Source organism: Neopsephotus bourkii, unplaced genomic scaffold (genome assembly GCF_033783945.1).
Source record: "Neopsephotus bourkii isolate Nb327-2 ecotype Australia unplaced genomic scaffold, CSIRO-AGI_Nbou_v1 NB_653, whole genome shotgun sequence".
Taxonomy (NCBI): Eukaryota; Metazoa; Chordata; class Aves; order Psittaciformes; family Psittacidae; genus Neopsephotus; species Neopsephotus bourkii.
The window spans coordinates 169,664-192,149 of record NW_026901152.1 but is presented as its reverse complement, the minus strand read 5'-3'; the positions used below and the strand labels follow the sequence as shown (position 1 = coordinate 192,149).

The window sequence follows — 22,486 nt, the reverse complement described above, 5'->3', positions numbered from 1 at the left end:
TAAAATAAAAAAAACAGCCAACCCTTAAATGCTTGCCTTAAATCAAATGCCTTTAAATAAATCAACAGCAAAAAGGAGGTAACTATTTCTATTTCCAAGGCTATAGAAATTTTCAGTTTCTAATGTACTTCTCATAATAAGCTGTCATACAGGTTTGTTGAATGTTATATCATTGAAGTCATTCTCATATTTTGTGTGAAGTTTATGTGGTACAAGCCAAAAATGACAGTGAAAAATACTACAAAAAACTTTGCAAAGAGCATTAAGCAAATGAATATAGAGCAACTAGTATGTGTTTCTCTGATTGTTTGCTATTCATAGCAATCTGGAAATCTCAGTCATCTGACTGTGTGTAAAGATTTAAAAAACTTCATAATGAAAACAGATGTTTCATACCTTACAGTTTTATATTACAGCATTAATGCACTTCTATAGAGACAAAATTGAAAATTAATATTTCTATTTATTGTATTCTTTCTAAATGTAATTCCTTACTTTTTTCTTGAAGATAATTTAAGACACACTATAGTCCTAGTTTTAAAATTTGTTATTGATATTGTTTCTATATCCTGCTTCTTCTCCTGTCTCAATGAATAGATGTTTCAATATATTTGCTGTTAGCATTGGAAATTATTTTCTCATAATCACATGTAGTTTCATGGTGAAATGGGAAATGACCACTAAATTTTTCTACATTTAAGTTAGTAGTCAGGCTCACTTTGTTTAGTCCAAAAGTTCACTCTGTGTTCTGGGTAGTTCCTTACAATGTGTAAAACCTAGCAGGAGGCAAATACCTGCATTTTTTTCTATCATATAACATCTACATGCCCAGTTACATGAACAAACACAACTTATAAGCTTTATTCATATCTCTGAGTATTAAATTTGAGTATGGTTTAGACAGAAATGGTTAAAAACGAACAAGTTTTGTGGAGTCTTCTCCTTAGCTGTTAAACAATTTAATATGAGAACTGTCTTCCTTCAGTTCTTTCTCCAAGAATGAACTGAGAATAGAGAAGGAATGCCCAAGACTTCAGATGTACTCCATTTCATTTTGACTGATAAAATAGAAATGAAGAAGAGAATTTTAAAAGTTACATTTGCATTGATTTAAATGTGACAGTCATGTCATTTTGTCCTTTGTAAGTTGTTTCATATTACTTAGAAATCTTTTCCATGTTATTTTTATTACTCTGCCTGCTGCTGTGTGATTTTCTGCGTGTGCCGTTGTAAGAATGGCAGTATTTTTAATTTCCAGAGGTAGTATTTGGTTATAAACTCTCTGAATCCTGCTGTGATGTTAGGTGGAGCCTGAATGTCACAGAAGCATTGTTTCTGATGGCTAATTAGATAATCCAAGTGATTTAACCTCTGTGTGTCATTGTCATCAAGCTGATGATGCTGATGAAGAATGCCTGACAATTAGTGATGTAGAAATACCAAAATAACATAGTCCCTATTTATGTGGGTGTTAAATTTGTTGTTAGGCATTGCAACTATTACAAGAGTAGCCAACTCATTCCTCACTTCTCAGAATTTTCAAAAATATGCTTTCTTTTTGGTTCGTTTGCCAAAGAATACTTTGGGAGTTGAGTAAAAGGAGCAAAACACAGAAGTCATTCTGATTTTCTTAATACTGATTCTCACTGAATTAGCCTAAAGGTCCATCCAGCAGTAATGTGAAACAAGTATCGTTTGTGTGGTAGATAATCCCTCACAGCGTATGGAGGTAATTAGTACTGAAGCTAAGTGCTGCCTCAGGATGCGTATGTTCAGATGCATCTGGATACCTTTCCACCATTTTTATAAATCTGCATTTATCCTTTTACACATTTGGACCAAGGATTTTGTATGCTTGGAGTTCCACAGTGCAAGTGTGAACTATATGGAGAACAGGTGACCAGATTCACATTTTGGTCTGTGAAAATATAAAATAGAGTGTGCAAAGGAGGTGTATTATTAATAAATTACAGAAGTTCAAAGAAAATAGTAATTACACTTGATTTGGGTAGAGGAAAAGGAAATTATTCTCTAATGGTGCGCACATTGAATTATTTGTAAGTGCTATCTGAACTTCCTGGTAAATAATCGTTAAAGTACTTGATCCATTCTAAACCAGCATGTGGTTATTTCTCTTAATTCACAAACTGCAAGATTTTAATAGAAATTTCACCCTTTCATGCTTTTCATATCTCCGCCTTTATCTCCCCTGAGCCTTCCCCTCTGCAAGCTGAAGCATCCCAGCAGTAAGAATCTGCTTATAAAGCGGTATCTCCATCCCCTTAGTTGTCTCCACTTGTCCTTCTCTAAGCCTGCTGAATCCTCCTGGGGATGTGGAGACCATAACTGCATGCAGCCCTTCAGGTATGGGCACACCAGCCTTTTATGGGAATTAAATTGTTCACAGCACATGTGGGGATGCCTCATAGTGGGTGGCTTTTTCTTTTTTCTTTTTTTTTTTTTAATGCTTTTGTATTGACATGGCAGTTTCAGAGAACTGTCAACAATGACTCCAGGACCTCTTTTATATATGCCTGTTCTGGACTTGATGTCATATTGGCATTGTTTAGAACAGCTTTCCCTGGATGTACCATTTCATCTTCAGTGTAAATGGCCATCTTTTTGCTGGCTTAATCAGTTTTGTGAGGGCTTTTCAGACTACCTCACCTCTGGACAATGTTCCAGGCATTTCATGGCCTGAATGATCCTTCTATTTCCTCCCTCACTAGGGTGCCTGGAGGTGCCAGCTCTTGCCTTGTCTTCATCCTGAAAAGTCTGTTAAGCCTTACCCTTCATAACAGACACTTCCATCTTAACAGGAATGGAAGTCAAATACACTAGTGTGTAATTCCCAGGGTCCTCTCTGGAGCCCTGTTTATGGGTTCTGCAATGGCAGCCCCCTACCACGCTGGTTCAGCTGTATTTGTTAATGACAGGCTATGTGCCTTGGCCAGCTATTTTTCAATTCCTCATTGGGGTTCCCTCGGAAGTCTGAGCATGCCTACCAGTCCTGGTGACTTACGGTCATATAACATACTAGTATGGCCTCTCTTGTTTATTGCAAATTGATACAATTCCTCTGAACAACCTGCTACAAAGAACATGTCAGGAGTGGGATCTCCTCAGCAGTAAAGATCAACACAAAGACCAGTGTCTCCATATAGCCTAATAATCCCTCAGTACTCATGCATCAGCTATTCTGTCTGGCTTCCTGCTTCTTACATACTTTTAAATACTGATACATGTAGCCTATTCAGGGATGCAGATTCTTCTCTCTGTTACTTTTTGAGCCCTTTTAATTTCCTGATTACATTTTAGCAGTGGTGTTGAAGCAGCTGAAAGTTTTGTCTTTGCTCTGTTTAATATTGCATGTGCTTGTCAACTGACATTGGTGGTGGTCCAGTTTGCTTTTCTTACTTTCTTACTGGTTGTGCAGTTATTCAGAGGCATATTCGAAACTTAGCTCCATTTTGAGTATGGGGTTTATTTCATTCAGCTAGGTACGGCTGTTTGAGATTATGGAATTCAATCTCTAGAGAATTGCAGAGTAATAGAGCTGTATTTGTTGGATATTCAAAATAGTTGTAGCTTAAGAGCTTTTAGTAGCTGTCAAGGCCACAATGTGATAATCTCATGTGGAGACTCTGGGATTTGTAGTGGAAGAGCAGTTGTCTAGAACATTGCCTCAGTCTATGAAGGGAGATATTTCACAGGGGTCTGATTGGGTTGGGTTCCCAAGGGCAGGGGGAGCGGGGGGCAGTGTCTCTCTTGGTGATGTGTCCTTCCTTCCTTTCTTTCCTTTCCTTCCTTTCCTTCCTTCCTGCCTCCCTCCCTCCCTCCCTTCCCTCTGTTCCCTTCCTTCCCTCCCTCCTTCCCTCCTTCCACTTGCCAGCTTGTGTGTTTTCTACCCTGCACAGCCCTGAATATTTTCTATCGGTCTTTTGTATAATCCTCCAAGGTAGAAGCCAGAACTTCAGTTCCAGTATCTATTCCTCTTCTGTTTCTCTATTAGGATGGACGTGATCAAAATATCTGTGCAGTTTGATTAAGGTGCCTCTAGAAGGTATTAGGCTACAGAGAAAATTACTCTTCTTTACTGTTGCAAAAAAACATTGGAATAGAATAACAATATGTTTCTTGAATGTAGTTTATGATCTTGTGAAATGTCACACTTGCCATGAGTTGTCTAGACTGGAAAAGAACAGCTGTAAAAAGAATGACAAATAGGTCTTTTTCTTCTTTTTCTGCACTGAATCTATATTAAGGAGGTGCAGCTTCTCTTACTAGAGCTGATGAGTTGGCACTGAATTGAAATAAAAATCAATGTTTGTAATAGGTAACTGTCCTAACATCAATACTAATATTTCTTAATCTTCACTTAATGTTATAGACATGAAATCCTTTAGTGCAAGCAGTTCCAAATAACATATGAATTGAAAAATCCTTGAGCAACATACAGAACACATACAGGCAGGGACTATGTTAGTTACCTCAAATGTTCATGTCTGATGCAGCCAGAAAATCCTAGTTTCAGTTGGGAGGGCATGAAACCTGCATGAACTAAATAAGTAAGCTGTGCTGCTATTGCAAATATTTTTGTATCTTCGTCAGACAATGCCCACTTACTGAGCTGAACAGTGCTCATCTTAAATCAAATGTTAACATGTATTTCACTAGTTCTTCAAATATTTTCATGGGGAGTGATCAATTCAAGTAGATGTTACAAAATCTGATGAACTTACCTTTCTAAAAATTGCTTCCCCTTTTGCATTTCCTCCTTCCAAAGCATGGAAAAAAATAACTCAATATATAGATAAAGGAATTGCATATCTCCTCTTTCTTCCTTGATATCTCGGTGTCTTTTTTCCTTTTATTTTTTTATTCCTTTTTTATTTTTTCTTTCTACCCACCCTCACATGATAGCTTTAATATGTTGTGCTTTATGCCCATGTGTGAATGAATCTGTGTCCAGCCCCAAACAGATTTAACAGATACCAGTGCACTATTGACAGGTAAATGGGTTTTGGATAGGATTCCTTACTACTTTCAGTTAGTTCCTTAGAAAACTTGAGAATAATTTGAGGAGTATCTGCAGAGTTGTGAACAATATGTTTAATAACACGTAGCAAATAACGTTGTTCTGGTGTTACTGTAGACATTAAAGTGTTTATAAGTGGGACCTATGCCTGGCTGCTTAACAACAAAAAAAAAAAGCATCCTATACCTCCCCAAATGTATCGTGGGCTGCCTACTTCTGGCCATAGTACTTGGCAGATGCATACTGGACCAGAAACTAATGCAATGAATTGTAGAACTTAATAGACAAGGATGGTATGTTACCTAAAGAGCTTCTCTTGTCTACGATGACATAATTGCTACATCTTATAATGCCTGTTTCATACCATGATAGTTTTTTCCCCACTGGTTCCTGGGGAAAACAAAGGGTTGAAAGTGTTGATTGTTCTAGGCATATTGCTGAATTCTGACTTCAATACATTTTGTTCTAAAAATACTATAAAATGCATTTTCCTTGTAGTGGTGGTCACCCTATTTGGGATGAAGAGTTAAACTGATTTCTGTTGTGCTTTCATTTCCAATATATTAATAACAAAAAGAGCCAAACACCTCCTCCCCTCCTTGCATGTTTAACATGCTTTGCCATCCAGGTTTTCTATCAAGTGCTGGTATTTAGACTTTTATCTAATTTGAACTATCTTTCGCCTGTGTGAAACAGTGCAGTTTTCCCAAATGTGGGGTAATAAGAGTAGTCACTTGTGCAATTGAGCCATTTCAAACAGTGTAAAGTAACTGTGAAATTAGAAGGGGGCTAGAGGAATTAAATTCTATTCTGTTAGTTCCCTCCCCACCCCTTGTCCATTTGATCCGTATCAGCAGGGACTTTTTAAATCTTACTCTTTGACTATCTTTTCTTTTCTGTCCTTGGAAGTGATGGTGGGAGGAAGGCAAGAGACCTGACAGCATGCAATCTGTAGCAGTCCTTTGTGAATGAAATAAATCACAACTTTGATATAGACACATTCATCATTATTTCGGCTACTTTGAGTGAGGTGAAAATAGGAGTGGAAAACACCGACCACTTACCTTTCATTTATACAGCTGTGCTTAGGGGCATGTTTTCTTTTCTTTCAAAGTATTGCAAATAGTGTATAATAAGGTGAAGCCTAGCTGTGGGCCAGGAAATGTTATTGGTTTTGCTAAAACAGTATTTTCACTGCAAGAACAGGGTGTGTATTGTAAACAATTGCATATTAACACCTTGGTCTCATTAATTGCAAACTTCTCTGATACATGTCTCAGCGGCACCTTCTACTAATTAACTCAGACACTAATTGGGTCAGATGAAATAAAGTAGACAGCAGTCACTCAAGTAGACTAGAACAGCCTGTCCTCTAATTGCTTTCCACAGAGGAACAAAAAAGGAACTTGAAATATTACAAGCAAGTGCTAGCCATCACTGAGTACTTAGTGTGGATATTTCTAATGAATATTTTAACAAAAGCTGAAACAAATGTTTGTCCTTTAAGTGTGGTTAACCCATTCTCCTTCCTGTGTTCTGCATGTGTGTGACATGAGTTTTGATGGCCTTTGACCATGTGAAGTTTTTGTTTTGGTTTGGTTTGGTTTATGTTTTTTTTTTAATAGAAGCAAATCTGAAAATCTGAGAGAAAATACATTAAAAAGAAACGAAACACAAACAACTGTTTAAAGCTTTGCAGCTATGTATCACTAGGTGGCATTTGCTGAAAACAGTATAGCAATTTCATTTTTACATCAGAAACTTGTGTGAAACACTAGGTACTGGTGTTGTGGATTAGAGTCTTATTACATGTTTTAAATCCTGATGCTTCTTTTGGCTTTGTTATTAGTGAACAGTCTGTTATTTGGAAAGTTGTGGGCTCCTATTTCCTCTTTTTGATGTATGCTGCTTTGACTGGCTCATGAATAAATCTTACTATCCTTGGTCCTTTGTCCTTTATTGTTCACATTTGGGCACAAACAGAAACCTAGATTATAAAAATCTCTAGCTAAGGGAAGACACAGACTAATAGTAAGTATGTATGTTCAGTTTTCTAAACAAATTTAAAGGCAGTTGTGCATTTTTCATTTAAGTTGTAACTATGAGAATTGTGGATAATTTTAACTAGTTACAGAACTTTGTTATTTTTTAATAATTATTCTCCATTAATACTCCCATGCAGTGCCTCTATCATGGCTTACTCTGAGGTGGCCTGCTGATCAATTAAATGCTGATTTCTTTTTTTAAGCTTAAAAAAAACATAAACATAATCCCCCAAGAAACCTACAACCTCTGTGTCCTGGCAAGGAAAGCTGTGTTGGCGACAGCTCCTTTATCATATTTTTCTTCTTTACAGTGCATATAACAACTCTCCTTGTGAAAACCATAAAGGCCAGAGCCATCTGAAATTGCTGAAAACCAAGTTTCTTATTTTGTGGAAGGTTGTTTTTTTGTTTTGTTTTGTTTTGTTTGTGACATTGCTGAAATACAGGATCTGCCAGTGCTGCTTTTTTTTCTGGTATGAAACTTTTCCCACAGTGGTGACAGGAACATTTATAAGGCTGGGGTTTGCTTTGAGGCGGCTTGGTAACTGCAGCCAAGGCAAGAGCACTTGCTTCCACCTTAAATTAGTTTCAGCAATTCTCAGATCGTTGGTACAGAGGAGTAACAACACTTATTATGGGTTGCCACTAAACACACTGTGTACACAAACCATTTTTATTAGTCCTTAACTGATGAGGATTTTCTTGGTCCTGGCTGTATGTTAGGGCTCGCAGAGGGACTGCTGCAGCCTTGCCTACCTGCTTGTGCCTATCAAGCTGTCCTAACACTGCAGTCCTTCCTCCACAAGGAGCAGAGTATGAAAATATGTGTGTGTTCTGAGGAGGGAGGAAAAAAAATATTAAAAAAATAGATGATACTCGGGTTTTTTTTTGAGCTAGCAATTGCTCTGCTATTAGTAATTCCCTTTTTCTCTGGGAAGGGGCAAAGGTGGGTTAAATCCAAGATATCTGAAACCAGAGTTAATGCAGTTAAGACATATTTAATTTAGTCACTCCCTGAGTTAAATCTTTTAGATTCTACCTTTTTTTTCCAAGTCAGACGAACAACCAGATATGGGACTGAGCAACAACTGTTGTTTCCTTACTCTGAGCAGAGTGTGGTCTCTCTGCTAAGTGACCTTACAAGTCCTTAGCAGTCTTTAGGAGATGAAAAGATCAAAGTATCCTTCATCACCTGTTTCAGAAATCGCAGTTTTAGGTTGTGGAGTTCCAGTAGGTTTTATGTATAATAGTAGTAGTAAATCTGTATGGAAAAAGGCATCCCTGTTGATTTTCTGTAGCACTGCACAATGTCTCATCAGCTTTTAGCACATGCTTCCTTAATCTGTAAAAAAGAAATAAAATTTCTGTTAAAAATAATCCAATAAGAAATAGTAAGATATTTTCCTCAAACTTTTTAACTTGGAAAGGTGAAGCTAGTATCTGTGAACTCCTCGTACTTTCATTTCATATTTTAGTAATATTGGTAACTTCCCCAGATTTTCTTTGGATATGTGCTGAAGTTGATACAGTTTCTAGCACTAAGTGGTTTTTTTGTTTGTTGTTTTTTTCTTATTTATTGCTTTTAGCAACAAGAAAAAGAGCTTATAAATCATCTTTATTGGTATTTTGTCAAGGTACTTGGATGTCCTGGCAATATGGAGCATTGGTGCAGGCTTCTCACGGAAGTGGTGGAATCATCGTCCCTGAAAGTGTTCAAAAACTGTGTAGATGAGGCCCTTAGTGGCATGGTTTAGTGGTGGATTTGGCAGTCCTGGGTTAACAGTTGGACTTGATGATCTTAAATGTCTTTCTTTTCCAACCTAGTTGATTCTGTGATTGTATGATTTCAGTGGTGCCTGCCAAAAGGTTCATAATATAGTTTAGTCATAGAGTATGCTGCAAGTTCCAGAAAGCTGCAGTGATTTAAGCTGCTATAGCAGTTCTAACCAGCATGGAGGTTTAAGTGAAAGTAAGCATGTTACCTCAGTTTAGCATGTAGTATATCATCTACAGTATTCAGAAAATGCTACTAAATTGATGGTATGATGCTGAAATAGCACACACTTCTATTAACATGTTAAGCCTATTTTTTGTTTGCCAGTGTATGTATATGATATTGAAAAATAGATAATAAAGGATACACTGTCTATACACAGCTGAATATCCAAACGAATTATTATATATTTCCATGTAAAGATAACTTAAGTCATAAGCTGAAATCCTTCCTTTTTGATCACCAGTTTCTCAGGCAGAGATAGGTTTATTCCTTAATTTGGGGGAGTGATTTATCCTTCATAGTGAAATCTTACATATTGAAGCAGTGCAGCTTCTTAGGTTTCATTTTCGGAGTGATTTCCCTCTGGGAAAAACTTTCTGTGTCCTGGATCCAACAAAATTTCTAGTTAGAAAAGAAGAAAAGAAAACCAGCAAACAAAATCAGTAAAGCTTGTGTTTGCAGAGCTGTCAATAACTAGGAGACCAGGGTATTTCTGGTAGAGTGTGGTTCAAAACTGTTTCATGTCCTTATTATTGAAAGCCTAAGGCAAGGGTGGATCACCAACATTTGAGGGGAATGTCTTGACAGTTAGTATGGTATCAAGTGATATGGGAGAGGAAAGCGCTGTTACTCCCTTCCCATGCTCTTATGCCAGTGATAACACGAAATGTGAAATCAGGGTCTTCTTTCTTTGGGTTTTGTTTTTATTCTTTTTTCTTCAATCTAAACAGTTAAGTCATTAGGCACTCCATTTAACAGGCAGCCAGAAAGAAGCAAGTGACCAGCCCGTGGGCTCTTCAGGAGGGTTATTAATAGTTCTGCTCCTTCCTCCTTGAATCAATTCCATAGACAGGGAGAAGTATGATCAGCTCCTGAAGTGTGTTTGCATGTGGTAGACCAGAGGAGGACTAGACCAACTGCTGGGGATGCCATTACCAATATATGGATTGGGGCTGAATACCCCATGTTGTGTATACTTAAAGTGTTCTGAAAATGTGAACTAAAATTCTGTTTATTGTCTTATTTATTTATTATTTAATTCTATTGGAATCGTGCTCCTGCTTTTACCTCAGAAGTTGTACCTGCTGCAATTTATTTAGGTGAAAAGGCTGAGAAATGGTGGGTTTGGGGAGGGGGAGTTTTTTAACAAACATGTAGCAAATTTATTTGTTCAAACCTAAGTCCATGTGTACTGCCTGTTATTATTTTAGGGATCATATCTAACTTGCATTATCCTGGTATTTTTGGATGCTAGTCAAATCTTCTTTTTTGGGTTTTTTTGTTTGTTTTGGTTTTTGTTTGTTTGTTTGTTTAATTTTTTTTGGAAGTGGTTAATGGCCTGGAGAGGCAGATCACACCGTGCTGTTTTGCTGTACATACTTGGGTGGTTCTTTTGTTCATTGTTTCCCTGCATATAACTTCTAGCTTCCAGATATCACAAGAAATGCCTTATCCCCTTTTCTTTCTCAAAAGAATATGTCTCTGCCTTTTCCCATCCCACTTTTACTTCTTTTTATGTCTTCTGCCCTTTGTTTCCCCAAACCAGGGAAAAAGTGTTTCCCTCCCCGTCTGTCTTTCACCCCTTCTTCATCTTTTAGCATTATTGTTGTTTTCTTTTCTTTCCTTCTGTTTCAGACTAGCATTCAGTTGTGTTCTCTATCTTTTGTGCTGCTTCTGCTCTTTTTCTACCCCATGACGTCCATACTCGTCCTCAAAAGCACTCTTTACTTTTTCCCAAAATAGGTAATTAGGCAAAGCTAGGTCAGAAGAATGAGACATTATATAAACACTTGTAATGCCTTAAAGAATTAAAAAAAAAAAAAAAAACCCAAAAAAACAGTTTCCCTGAAACATTTACAATGAGAGAACAATTCCAGCTAAAATAATGAAAAAAATAAAAGGTTTTCTCAACATGACATTCAGTCTAGGCCTGTGGTATCAGTAGAAATCTTGTAGGTTGAGTCTAATAGCCATTCTCTCTTCTGTTCAGATTAGCAAATAGAATCCCTTTCTGAGTTCCTGTATTTGACCAAGGGGATGGGGGAAGGCAGAGTTGAGATTAAGTCTTTTCAGTATAGTCATATCCCTGCTTTTTTCCTAAATTTGCCATGAATTTACCACACCCTCAGAAAATGTTGATATACTATTTCTCAGAGGACTGAAATATACTTTTTTAAATTTATATATTAATGAGCATTTTCTGCATACTGAAGTCTCCTGTTTCTGCTGAGATTTTGAATAGGTTCATCAGTATTTTGAGAAGCCTGAGATGGTCTGATTATGGTGATTTGACTTGTGTTTCACAGTAAAGTCTCAAGAGTTAGCATAGGGAACAGGGAGTTTTAACATCATTCAGATACATTCTGCTCATCAGGTATTTATAGAAGATGGACAAAGAATGGTATGTTACATATTGCCCTACACGAGCAATAGACTTAAAATCATTGGCTGTCTGTCAAAGCAGTCTATTGTATTTCCTGTCAGCTTGTGAATGTCTTGGATGACCTCAATGACTAAAAATCAAAGCTAGTCCACTCAAATATCATTCAGTCATTGTATTGCATTGATTTCTTTTCTCCCTCTCAAATAAGCAAGAATGGGAAGGGAACATTTCTCAGCAGTTGCAGTTACTGGCAGAGTATTGTAACAATGTGATGGAAATCTCTAAGAATAGTGAGTTGATGGAGCCAGAGTATCAATAATGTGACTGTTTGTGGCCTCTTTTGTTCCTAGTGTTCCCGCCAGAGCTGGTACTCACTCCCTGTCACTGAAGAAAATCCTGGCCTTTTCTAAATCTGCATTGTTTGGCTTCTAGCAAAAATAGCAATTCTGATGCTTTTATTTTGTACAGTGCAGTTCTGATGAACCTGCAGTTGCAATGAATGAAGGAACTGACACCTGCCTGAAGACCACTGTTTCAAAGTTTTCAGCTACGGCATGGGAATTCTTCTTTCTTTTTTATTTTTTCTTCTTCCTGATAGTTCCTAGTAGACAAAACATAGCTATTCAATTATTGTTTACCCCAGTTCAAGGTAACACTGGGTTATGGAATAAGATAAGTCGCTGTTTTTCCTGTTTGTGTTTCAACCTGTGATGGAACTGTTTGCTGAAGACTGCTCACAAAAGTGAGCCTCCTATCACTGCCAGTCTCAGATATTCCACACGTATTGTGTAATGTCTTTATTGGCACCTTAAGGATGAGGATTTGTTTCTTCATTTCAAATTAAAGCTTACAATCTGAGGATACAGCTCATTTCTTATACCCCTGAAGTGTTAGCATACTTTTGTTGACTGTCTTCCGATTTTCAAAAACTGGCTGTACTTACTCTTCAGGAAAGTTTCCTAAGCCACTTAAATTGGTAATCACTACTTACATCTCTGGAAGGAAGAGTGCAGATGATAGGAAAGATGCACTATTGATTCATTCTCTATAGGAGAAGAGGCTGTGAAGTATCTATCCATCCTTGGAAATATTAAAAAACAGACTCGATGTGGTGCTGGATGGTTTGCTCTAGGTGACCCTGCTTGACAAGGGAAGTTGGACCAGATGACATCTACAGGTCACTTCCAAGCTCAACCATTCTGTGGGTCTGTGGAAGCATTATTTATTCATGTGTGTCAGGAGTAAGAGAAAGTGAAGATAATCTAGAAAAAGAGAAAGATGAAAAGAGTGGAGCTTCCCCCACTCCATGTTTTGTGTGGGAGAGTGGCTTATATCATGCAAATAGAATGATATAGTGACATAGATGCTGTATATTCCTGAACCTTGGTTAATTTAAAAATCTGCTTGGTATTCATCAGCTCACATTGTTTAAAAGTACTGCTTTTTATGACTTGCTAACACTGTTGTATGCTTTTAGGACATATCTAGAGTATAACAGATACATTAATATTTCTCTCTTTTTTTTTTTTCTGTTGCCATCTTTCATTTGATATGGTTGGTGGTATTTGGTGGAGAGTGTTTTGGAAAAAAAGCGTAGCGTACTGAGAGATGACAACATAATGCTGCACTTTTTTGCTGGAAAACAGTAAAGAATTTCATTTTAGCAGTAGGTTGCAAACATGAGCTACTTAATAAAGTATCTAGGAAAGTTGTCGGGTAACCACTTTTAATTAATAATCTCATCTTTGTTCTGCTGAATCCTGATTGCATGTTCCTAAGTATTCTTCAGTGTGCCGCTTGTCACTATTACTCTTGCTACCTGATTAAATCTTAGAACTGTCCTTTGTCAGATTATAGCTCCATTAATACTTCACTTTCTTTCCTGGCTATAATTTCTTATGAGCTCTAGACTGGAATAATACTTTTAAAGTCAAATATGCAGTTAGCTAATTCAAGAGGTTTGCATTCACAGTTGCATAGCTGGATGCTCATCCTACCAGATATACCAAAATTATAAGATCCATTTGTGAATGTGTTCTAGTTAAAACGAGGTCTGTTCAGTGGTACTTGAGACTCTACTGTATAAAAATCAGATAAATTTCACAGGTCAGTATTTATTTATTTATTTTTCCCCTGGAAGGCTTTCTATAGACTCATTTCTGAGTTCATTTTCTGAGTTGATAACCTGCAGAAAGGAGGTTAAGCCTGTTCCAGTCTGTCCAGCATTCTGATAAAACTGTATTACTGCTTTGGGAAGTGATCATGTTATTATTGAGGTAAAGAAATTCTGGATCCATGCAGTATTTTATGTTCAAATTTAGCCTGAAGGGAGACAGTATGCTATTCTGCAATTCTTACAGCTTGAAACAAAAGAAGTAAACATATTAGATTCCTCTTGAACAGCTGAAGAAATTACCTGCCTGGCCATTTGATTATTCTTATTGACTCACAGGAAAAACACCTGCAAGGGCATTCATCAGTGCGCTCCTAAGGATCTGTTACAAATAAAGGATTATGAAAGTGGCAGATAAGTGTTCCTGTATGTTTTAACAGCACCCAGACAAATGCCATTCAGCTTCCACAACTAGCATTCAATCTGTAAATCTGGGTTAGGAGAACATATTTTTTTGAAAAATGTCATGTTTACTGTGGGGAAAACATGCTGTACCTAACCAAGACATTGATCATTTTTTAGATTAGGAGGTTGTGACTAACAAATTGCTGTGGCTAGCAACTTGTCAGACCAAGCATCTAGGGGTAAAAGTGCTTGAAATGATCTCTGTATAAAGATAAAATCAGTGGAATACATTTGTGTTTGCAAAAGTAGCAGAGCATTACCTAAATTTGAGTCAGTTTCAAACATTCAGATTGTGGGTTTAACTGTCATTTTCCTCAAGAGACCCTTTTTTTTATCAGCTTAATGGACACAAATTGCTGAATAACAATCAAACCTTTGGCATATATCCTTATGGGGAAAAAAACCTCCAAACACCACACACTGGTACTGAAAATGCTATTACAGTAGCCTGTGGTGGAAAAGTGAAAGTTTAAACCATCTGAAAGAGGCTTTTTTGCGTCTTTCTTTTCCCTTGCTAAATACCACATACTCTTCTTCTGCCCTGTTTTAAGGTTACATTTGGCATTTGTAACAGAGATGTTTAAATAGAAATAGCTGTTTACATGTAACGTTTTACATGATTTTTTTAAGAAGTTTGTAATATAACATTATATTGATTATGCATCTTCAGCCAACAAAAATATTAAAATACCAGTTTCGTGCAAGGGGTGAAGCAAGAAGCATTATTTGGGATAGGTAGAACTCTGGAAACTTTATGGTAGCAAATACTCCTACATTAGTGGCAGAATGTATATAATGATTGACTTCTATGATATGTGTCCAGTAGTACTATCATGTTGACAATCTCTTCACCATAATCATGAAAGCAATTAGAATATGCTCATTCTTGTATGCAGAAGTTTTTAATAAAGAAATAGTAGTTTTACAAACACTAGTATTCTTTTTCTTTCCTGAATATATTGTATTGTAGAGAATGGAAAACATTTTTGTGAAAAGCCACTTTTAAAGTGATATTGAAATGAGGTCTTAAGATCAAAAGATATATTTGCATCATAGAGATTTTCTATGTCTCCTTGGAGGGGTGGAGGGAGGGAAAAGCAAAGTACATTATTAATGCTGTGCATTTCTCATGTAGCTCATCCATACCTGACTTTCAAATGCAGATGAGTCCATTAACATTATTAATTGCTGAACATTTCAGATGGGAATTTAATATCCCTTTTTATTCAAGAAAAGTAGAGAATTTTACTGCAAACCAAAAGGCAGGATTGAGTGAGCCTAATTTTAGTATAAGCATTCTGCAGTGTTTTCCACATATGCTCTTTAGTTCTAGTTTGGTTCAACTTTGTCATAGAAAGGTTGAAACTTCTGTATTATTTCAGGGATAATACCTACAGATCTGGTCAAGTAAATACTTATTAGGTTCTAAGTTGAGGGCCTCTTTCTCTTCCTGTCTACATAAAATACATCAGAATTGTACCTTTGTGTGCCCAGTTCAGAATTGTACCTTTGTGTGTCCATTTAATTCTGCATCAAGACTTGACTTACAACTTAGATACAGAAATCAAGGCCTAAAACCTGTAGATCTCCATCTAGAATGTGTGTGGGGGGGGTTGTGTTAAAGATTTGAGAAGGACTTTCATGTATGGCTGGAGGAAAAATATATAACAAATTGTGACAGGTCAATAGCTGCAAGGCAGAAAATCATAACGTATGGCAGGGACTACCAATGGAGAACTATCATTGTGGTCTGGAAGACTTCCTCAAGAAATATGAGGATGTGCATATAAACTTATTATTTCAAGTACTTTTATAGAAGTGCTGTAGGAGAGTTTCCTATTGCTCATGTCATTGTGTAGCAATGGCTTTTTTTCTTTTTTTTCATACGTACATAAAATTAAAAAATTGAATGAGATATTTCAGATCCTACTGCAAAATGCTTAGTTACAGAAGAAAAGAAACCACAGGGTGAGATGAGCTAGGGATGTAGACTATGACTATGTAGGGAACGTGTAGGCTTTCTGAAACATGACATGTAACTGCCAAGGAGAGAATACATACAAATAGGTACCCTGAATGCATTTGAATTATCATTAGTATCTTTACTACAAACCAAGACCAAAGCTTCAGTCAATAATACCATGCCACTTTGTTGAATAATTCTAATGAAGTGCTTTACTTTTCTCTGGCAGATGAACGGGAAGATGTTCAAAAGAAAACATTCACAAAATGGATAAATGCACAATTTGCTAAGGTAAATACTTTTGTTTATTCATAAACAAAAATTTGGTTTGAATGTTTAAATAAAAAGCCCCTGATTTTCCTCCACTGAGGTTTAATTTTCAAGATAACAGTTACAGGTTTCAGATATTGCTGAATGTAGTTGACTGATATGTTAGAAAATATCACCAAGTTTTATTCCTTTGATTTCAGTAGAGATTGAACTGTAAGAAGCCATCCTTTTAAAATGTTCTCTTCCTCTATTTACTTTGCCTCTTCTCAGACTACTGATGCAGATATATTGATGAATGTTGGCAGTTTTTGTTATGTTCTCAGTATATGGAGAAGTTTTCTCTATTGAGCTTGTCTTTTCTTGCTTCTAATTGCAATCCCAAAGTTAACAAAAGCAAATGAATTGGAGAGGAGCAAGGTCAAAGAAAAGAGGTGTGATCCAGCCAGTGAATTACGAAAGTCAATTATAATATGTTTTGAAATCATTATCTTTGGTAAAGATCTCAAATATACTTGAAAAAGATCAAATAACTGGCTTATTTAAATGAGGTCCCCTGACAGTATGTGATAATTTTGTCTTTAATACACAGGAAAAATTGAGCTCAAACTATTAATTTTATTAAACGTATTTAAGGAGGATAATTACTGAACTGTATTTGTCAGTTATAAACTAAGTCATTCCCACAATCTGTCATTTTGTCTTGCAACGGACACAAATGAAATGGTACCTGTGATATATCTTCTGTTTAGTCTGGCTTTTGATTGTGTCCCATCTGCTTCTCCTTATTAAAAAAGAGGGGTAAAATAATCTGAATAGGACCACCATAATGTTGGAAAACGTGCTTAGTAGTGGTGCAGTCCAGCAGGGAGTCCCATGGGTCTGGAGCATTTTCTAAGAGTACTTCAAGTGATTTAGACAGCACACATTTGTGCTCAGCATCTTTACAGCAGTGATGACCACCAGTTTGGAGGACTGGATCAGGAGGAAAGACAGTCCTGAACTCAAATTATCTCTAATTAATTAATGAATTACAAGACAAGTATGAAGTATTATATTTGGGACAGAAGTAAAATGTATGCATACAGAAAAAGCATCAACTGTGTTATCAGTAAAAAAGCAAAAGTCTGGAAATTGTGGTGAATCCCAAACAAATCAGCTACATGGTAGTATTAAAAAAAGAAAAAAAAAATATATATATTATGGCTGTAATAAGGGAAATACTTAACAGAAGGTGAAAGTTGTAATTATTTTATTTGGCAACAGTGAGACTTTAACTTAAGTAGTTTATTGTCTTGGTGTTCCATATACGAAGACACAGCCCTAGCAGTCATTGTCTGATACAAGCTAATTTGATATATATTGCCAATTAGGCCTTGTTATGGTCACAGAAATAGTTACAGAAAACTAAGGGTAACTGTTGCTTCTATATCTAAATAAAGTGTCATGTTCCTAGAGCATTGCTTTCTCAATAATAGTGATTTTATGCAATAGCAAAGCTTTCAGTTACTGAGGAAACTTGGAAGTGGTATGCAGAAGAACAGTGATTATGTGGGGTTTAGAAAATACGACCAATAAGCAGATGCTTTTAATGGTAGGTTTGACTCAGTTGTCTGAATTGATCTAGGTGTCTTTCCTCCAATTCAAGTTCAATGGAGCTTACTTCAGTGGTGTTTGAACTACCTTCAGTTCTGTAAATTTTTAGTTGTATATGTACACACATTCATAAACATACTGGAGAAGAACTCATCTCCCTTTACTTCATTTGGATTCTGAGGAAAACCTACTACAAACTATGGTGGAAGTTTTTCTTTGCCTCATGCATCACTTGTGTTTTGGACAAGGTCTTTTTATTTCAACAGTCAGTCTACCAAAAACCCCTTGACCTTTAAATCTTGGCCAAGTTATTCTTTTCCTGCAAAGTTGTTATGTATAACCAAAATACTTTTGTCTGAAACTCTTAATTCCTACTCCTTTTACCAACCAGAAAATGGATTATGCAAAAAAATCTGTGCTTTAAAGATTACAGTATGTGACTAATCTATAAGCATCTCATCATTGTTGCAGTAAGAGAGCCCAAAAGTTGGCTTCTAATGTTTGTGAGATAAAACAGTTAATAAATTAGAAGTATAGGAGAAATAGAGAGTATAATCCAAGGGACCTTTCTGTTTTCACTGCTCTAATCATAGACATTGTATATGACTTTCTTTAGTGATACCTTCTTGGTTTATCAACTAAATGGCATGCAGTAAGTTGAAACTTAAGGAATCTAAAAAATTCAGAGCATATTGCTTTAATATAATTTTATTCAGAAAGAGCTTTTCTTTGTCCTCAAAAGAAGTTTATTTATAAAATAGCTAAGTTCTGCAGGGTGTACATAATGATAGCAATGTAAGGTGTTGTAACCTAGTTTTTAATAATAGAACTATAATTAGAGCTCTCATAAAAGATCTAGTCCTGGGTAAGATATTTTTTGCTCAGATCTCAACCTTTAAAATTTCAAATAATTGAAACCTTTGTAAATGAAACACAGGATCTTAACTATGTGTTTGGGGGAATGCAAATGCATCACAAGCCCTCAGGTGTATCTGCTCTCTGTTGGAACTTTGAAACCACCACAACAATTATGTTAACAATGTCTGTACCCCATTTTAAATAATCTTATGTTGCCTCACTGGCTAAACATCTTCAGTTGTTCAGTGTATAATAGGCTTCAAAATACAAAGTGTTACAGAAGATGGAAATGTTCTTTATTTGCATGTATGAAAGAGCTTGGAAATGGCAGTTAAGTTTAAAATGAAAAACCTGAAAATTCCAGTGCCAGAACCAAAAGTTCCCAACTATAAAAGGAAAGAGTATGCTCCTGTGACTAAAGAAATACTGGTGACTTTTTTTTGGTCTCTCATTATAGAGGGACTGTCTCAAAGTACTGACAATTGTTCTGCCAGCAACAACAGTATGTGTTGTGAGTACAGAGAAGACAAGCAGCTAATAGTCGTAAATTTTGCAGCTTGAATTTTAGGTTACACCCTTGGCTAACTTAAGGTCAGCAGCTTAATCTGTAAGTGAGTTTTATAAACTAATAGTAATGTATGAATGAGTTTTCAACATTTCAATCTGCAATATCGAAAAACACATTATTGCTTGTAAATTCAGAGGTTTAAATAGGTTGCCCACATTTCTGCTACAAGTGTAGAAAATTCTATTATATAGCCGAAGAAGTCAGTATATGACAATACATACAGACAAGAGTCGGAACATAGAACATGGTAGATGGAAGAAGAGAATTTTTTTTTTTTTATGGTTGCTCTACTAATAGATAACTAATATTTTCATTACTTAGCTTTATGTAAAACAAAGATCATGTGGTAAGGAATCTTTTTAACGGAGGGTTTAAGTTGTGAAGAATGACAGCTTTTTATCAGCAGACAGAAATATTAGAAGGTAGTGGTTTGTGTGGTGACTGTGGAATTAGGATCCCATTTTTGTAATGATTATGTGAAAGAACATAGTAAAGATGCAGTCTGTGCCAAACAAAGTAAAGTTGACAGCCTCATTTAAGATATATGTGGCTAACACAACAACAATCAGCAAAATTAAATACACTTTTTACTAATGAAATTGTTTTGAATAGCAGCTAGATTGTTCAGGTAACTCATATACACAGGGATAAAAGGAACCCAAAGGGGGGGCATTGCTTACAACTTCAGTTGAGCTATGTAGCAGTCAAAATAATTTCTTGATGACCCAGTGTTTGTGGCTTATGTGATAGGAGGTCTTTTGACAGTCTCAGGTCTTTCCATCTTCTTGAGTTCATGGACAACCTGAAATTATTCAAGACTCTCGTTTGCTTTAGTGGTCTCCTGTGATTGTAGATTAAATGCCTTTTGCATATCAAATAACAAAAATTATTGATACAAATGAAATGTTTATTGACCTATGGAGGAAATATATCAAATATTTGAGGTCCAGAGAGACTACTGTAGGTCTGGCATCTGACAGAGAAATTTGCACTGCTGCTTTTGCTGCTTCCATGCTATCACTCACAAGAATTTTGAATTAAAGCTTATTTAAAAAGCCACTCATAATAAAGTGAATTTGGAGTGTTGAAGACTCTGGGAGGGGAGCAGTCTGGTGAAGCTTTTGGAGTAGACAATAATAGTTTAATTTGACAAATTTCTTTAAGATTTTGCTTCTATGGAAATGTGTTTGTTCCTGTGAATAATTTATGTCAAACTTCATCAGATGAACCAATTCTTTAGCCATATTTCTGGTTGAACCAAGAAAAGTAGCTGGAGCAAATTGCCAGCAAATCACAGAAACGCAGATAAAATACTCAGTATTAGCCCTGTCCAAACTGCTATCTTGACAAATAACCTATAGGTCAAATGAAGACAACTGCTTAGATGAGTGAGGTACTGGTAGGAAAACTGGAATTAAACAGTGAACTTAGAGGTTCAGATCAGTGTGCTCATGGTTCACTGATGTCTGCCCTAAAAACAGAACAGTAGTTGCTTATGCATGTCTATGAGACTAGAAAAGATCACTAGCTGTCAGTAGCCGTTTCACTTAATAAAAGTGAACTGTAGGGTTAGCTGCTCTTGTACTCTCCAGAGCTCAATTCTAAAGGAGAAATCCTACATCAACACTGGCTTTTCAGGACAAACTTTAATATCATTGTAGACAAGTTCAGAAACGTTCATTCAGATAGCTGTGATGCTTTAGCCATTTACATTTGCTCAGTTCTGAGCTCCATTTTGCCACAGATCATCCTGCAGGTATTCTCAGTCAAAAGGATTTATATCTAGCCTTGTATTTTTCAACTATGTTGAACCAGTACCTGACACTGCAGTGAAGATGTGTTCTCAGTCTGTAATTCATCCAGTCTGTATTACTGTTTTCAGCTAAAACCCCAGAAATCAGCTCTTCCTACAGTATCTGATACCCAAACTGTTCCATGTTAGGGTAGAACTAAGAGGAGGGCAGTTTTTTTAATTTATTTATTTATCTATCTATTCATTTATTTATTTTTACTGATGCAAATTAGACTGACTTGCACTCATTCTCAATTATAGAGGGGGAAAAAACCCAATCCAACCAGCCAAACAAAACCAAAGCAAGATTATTCTTTTATTCTTTTAATTTAAGAGGTAAAAAGAGATACCAAGACATTCTAAAAAGGGTAAGTGTGGTCAAAGTAAATGATGGTTGAATGTTGACCCTACTCAAAGCTTTGTTTAACCAACACATGCTAATATCAAGTGGTGTATCTATCAGGTCATAAAATAGCATGTATTGTAATTTTGTTGCTGATAGTGCATATTCACACTAAGGTTTGCTTAAAAAGCTTATAGTTTTGTGCCCCTATCCATTTACTTGTTTAGGTCAGACAAGTTCTGCTGAATTTCACCAAAACCAAAGTTGTGCTCTATTCAAGCTAAGGAGCAGTAATTTAGATATAAATGTCAAGAAGGATCAGGTATCATGTGTAAGAACATTGATTCCAGGACAAACAAAAGATGGTTTGTAAGTAAAATTTTGAAATTGTGTCCGTGGTGAGACCCTGGTCAAATATTTAAAGAACGTATGTTAAAAGTGAATATGGTAGGTGTCAGCTCAGTTCATTAACTAAATATCGATAATACCTTTTTTTTAAAAAAAAAGTATGTCTGAAAGAAAACCACCCAAATTTAAAATTGTACCGTGTGACAAATCTGAAAAAATCACAGTTGGTATTATTCAATGCAAGACACCACATCTGATATTCACCCGTCCTAAATACCTGATTAATCTGTAGGGTGTCTCTGTTGCCAGCATTTTTAAGTGCTAAAGTGAAACTGATGAGGAATAGTTTACTAATGTGGGAACCAAACCACTTTTATCTGCTACAGTGTGGCAAATAACCAGAACTCTTACTGAAGATTAATAGTGCTTAACTTTGCTTTCCAGCTCTCTGTGAACAACACTACTCTTGGGACACGTACTGTTTTAAAATACCATGCTTTCTTATACCAATAACCTTTCTATAATACATCTTGCAACAGCACACCAAAGGCCTGTCATGTCTATTCTATATTATTAAAGCAAAAGCTTTTTTTGGTTGGTTGGTTGTTTTTTTGGGAGGGTTTTGGGTGGGTTTTTTGTTTGTTTGTTTTTAAGCCAGATAATGTTTAAACTTGGTATAGAAAACACATTTGCATTGTTGAGTGATTTTCC

At 36.2% G+C, this 22,486-nt stretch overlaps 1 protein-coding gene across 3 annotated transcripts in view; it reads left to right on the top strand.

Moving 5' to 3' along the window:
- The window catches only part of LOC133211693 (dystrophin-like), a 431,855-nt gene that overhangs the window by 266,440 nt on the left and 142,929 nt on the right, over positions 1–22,486 (top strand). For all 3 annotated transcript variants that reach the window (XM_061352261.1, XM_061352262.1, XM_061352263.1), the window contains exon 2: positions 16,233–16,294. In XM_061352261.1, the coding sequence (XP_061208245.1) occupies positions 16,233–16,294 (62 nt within the window). The remainder of the gene's footprint in view (positions 1–16,232; positions 16,295–22,486) is intronic.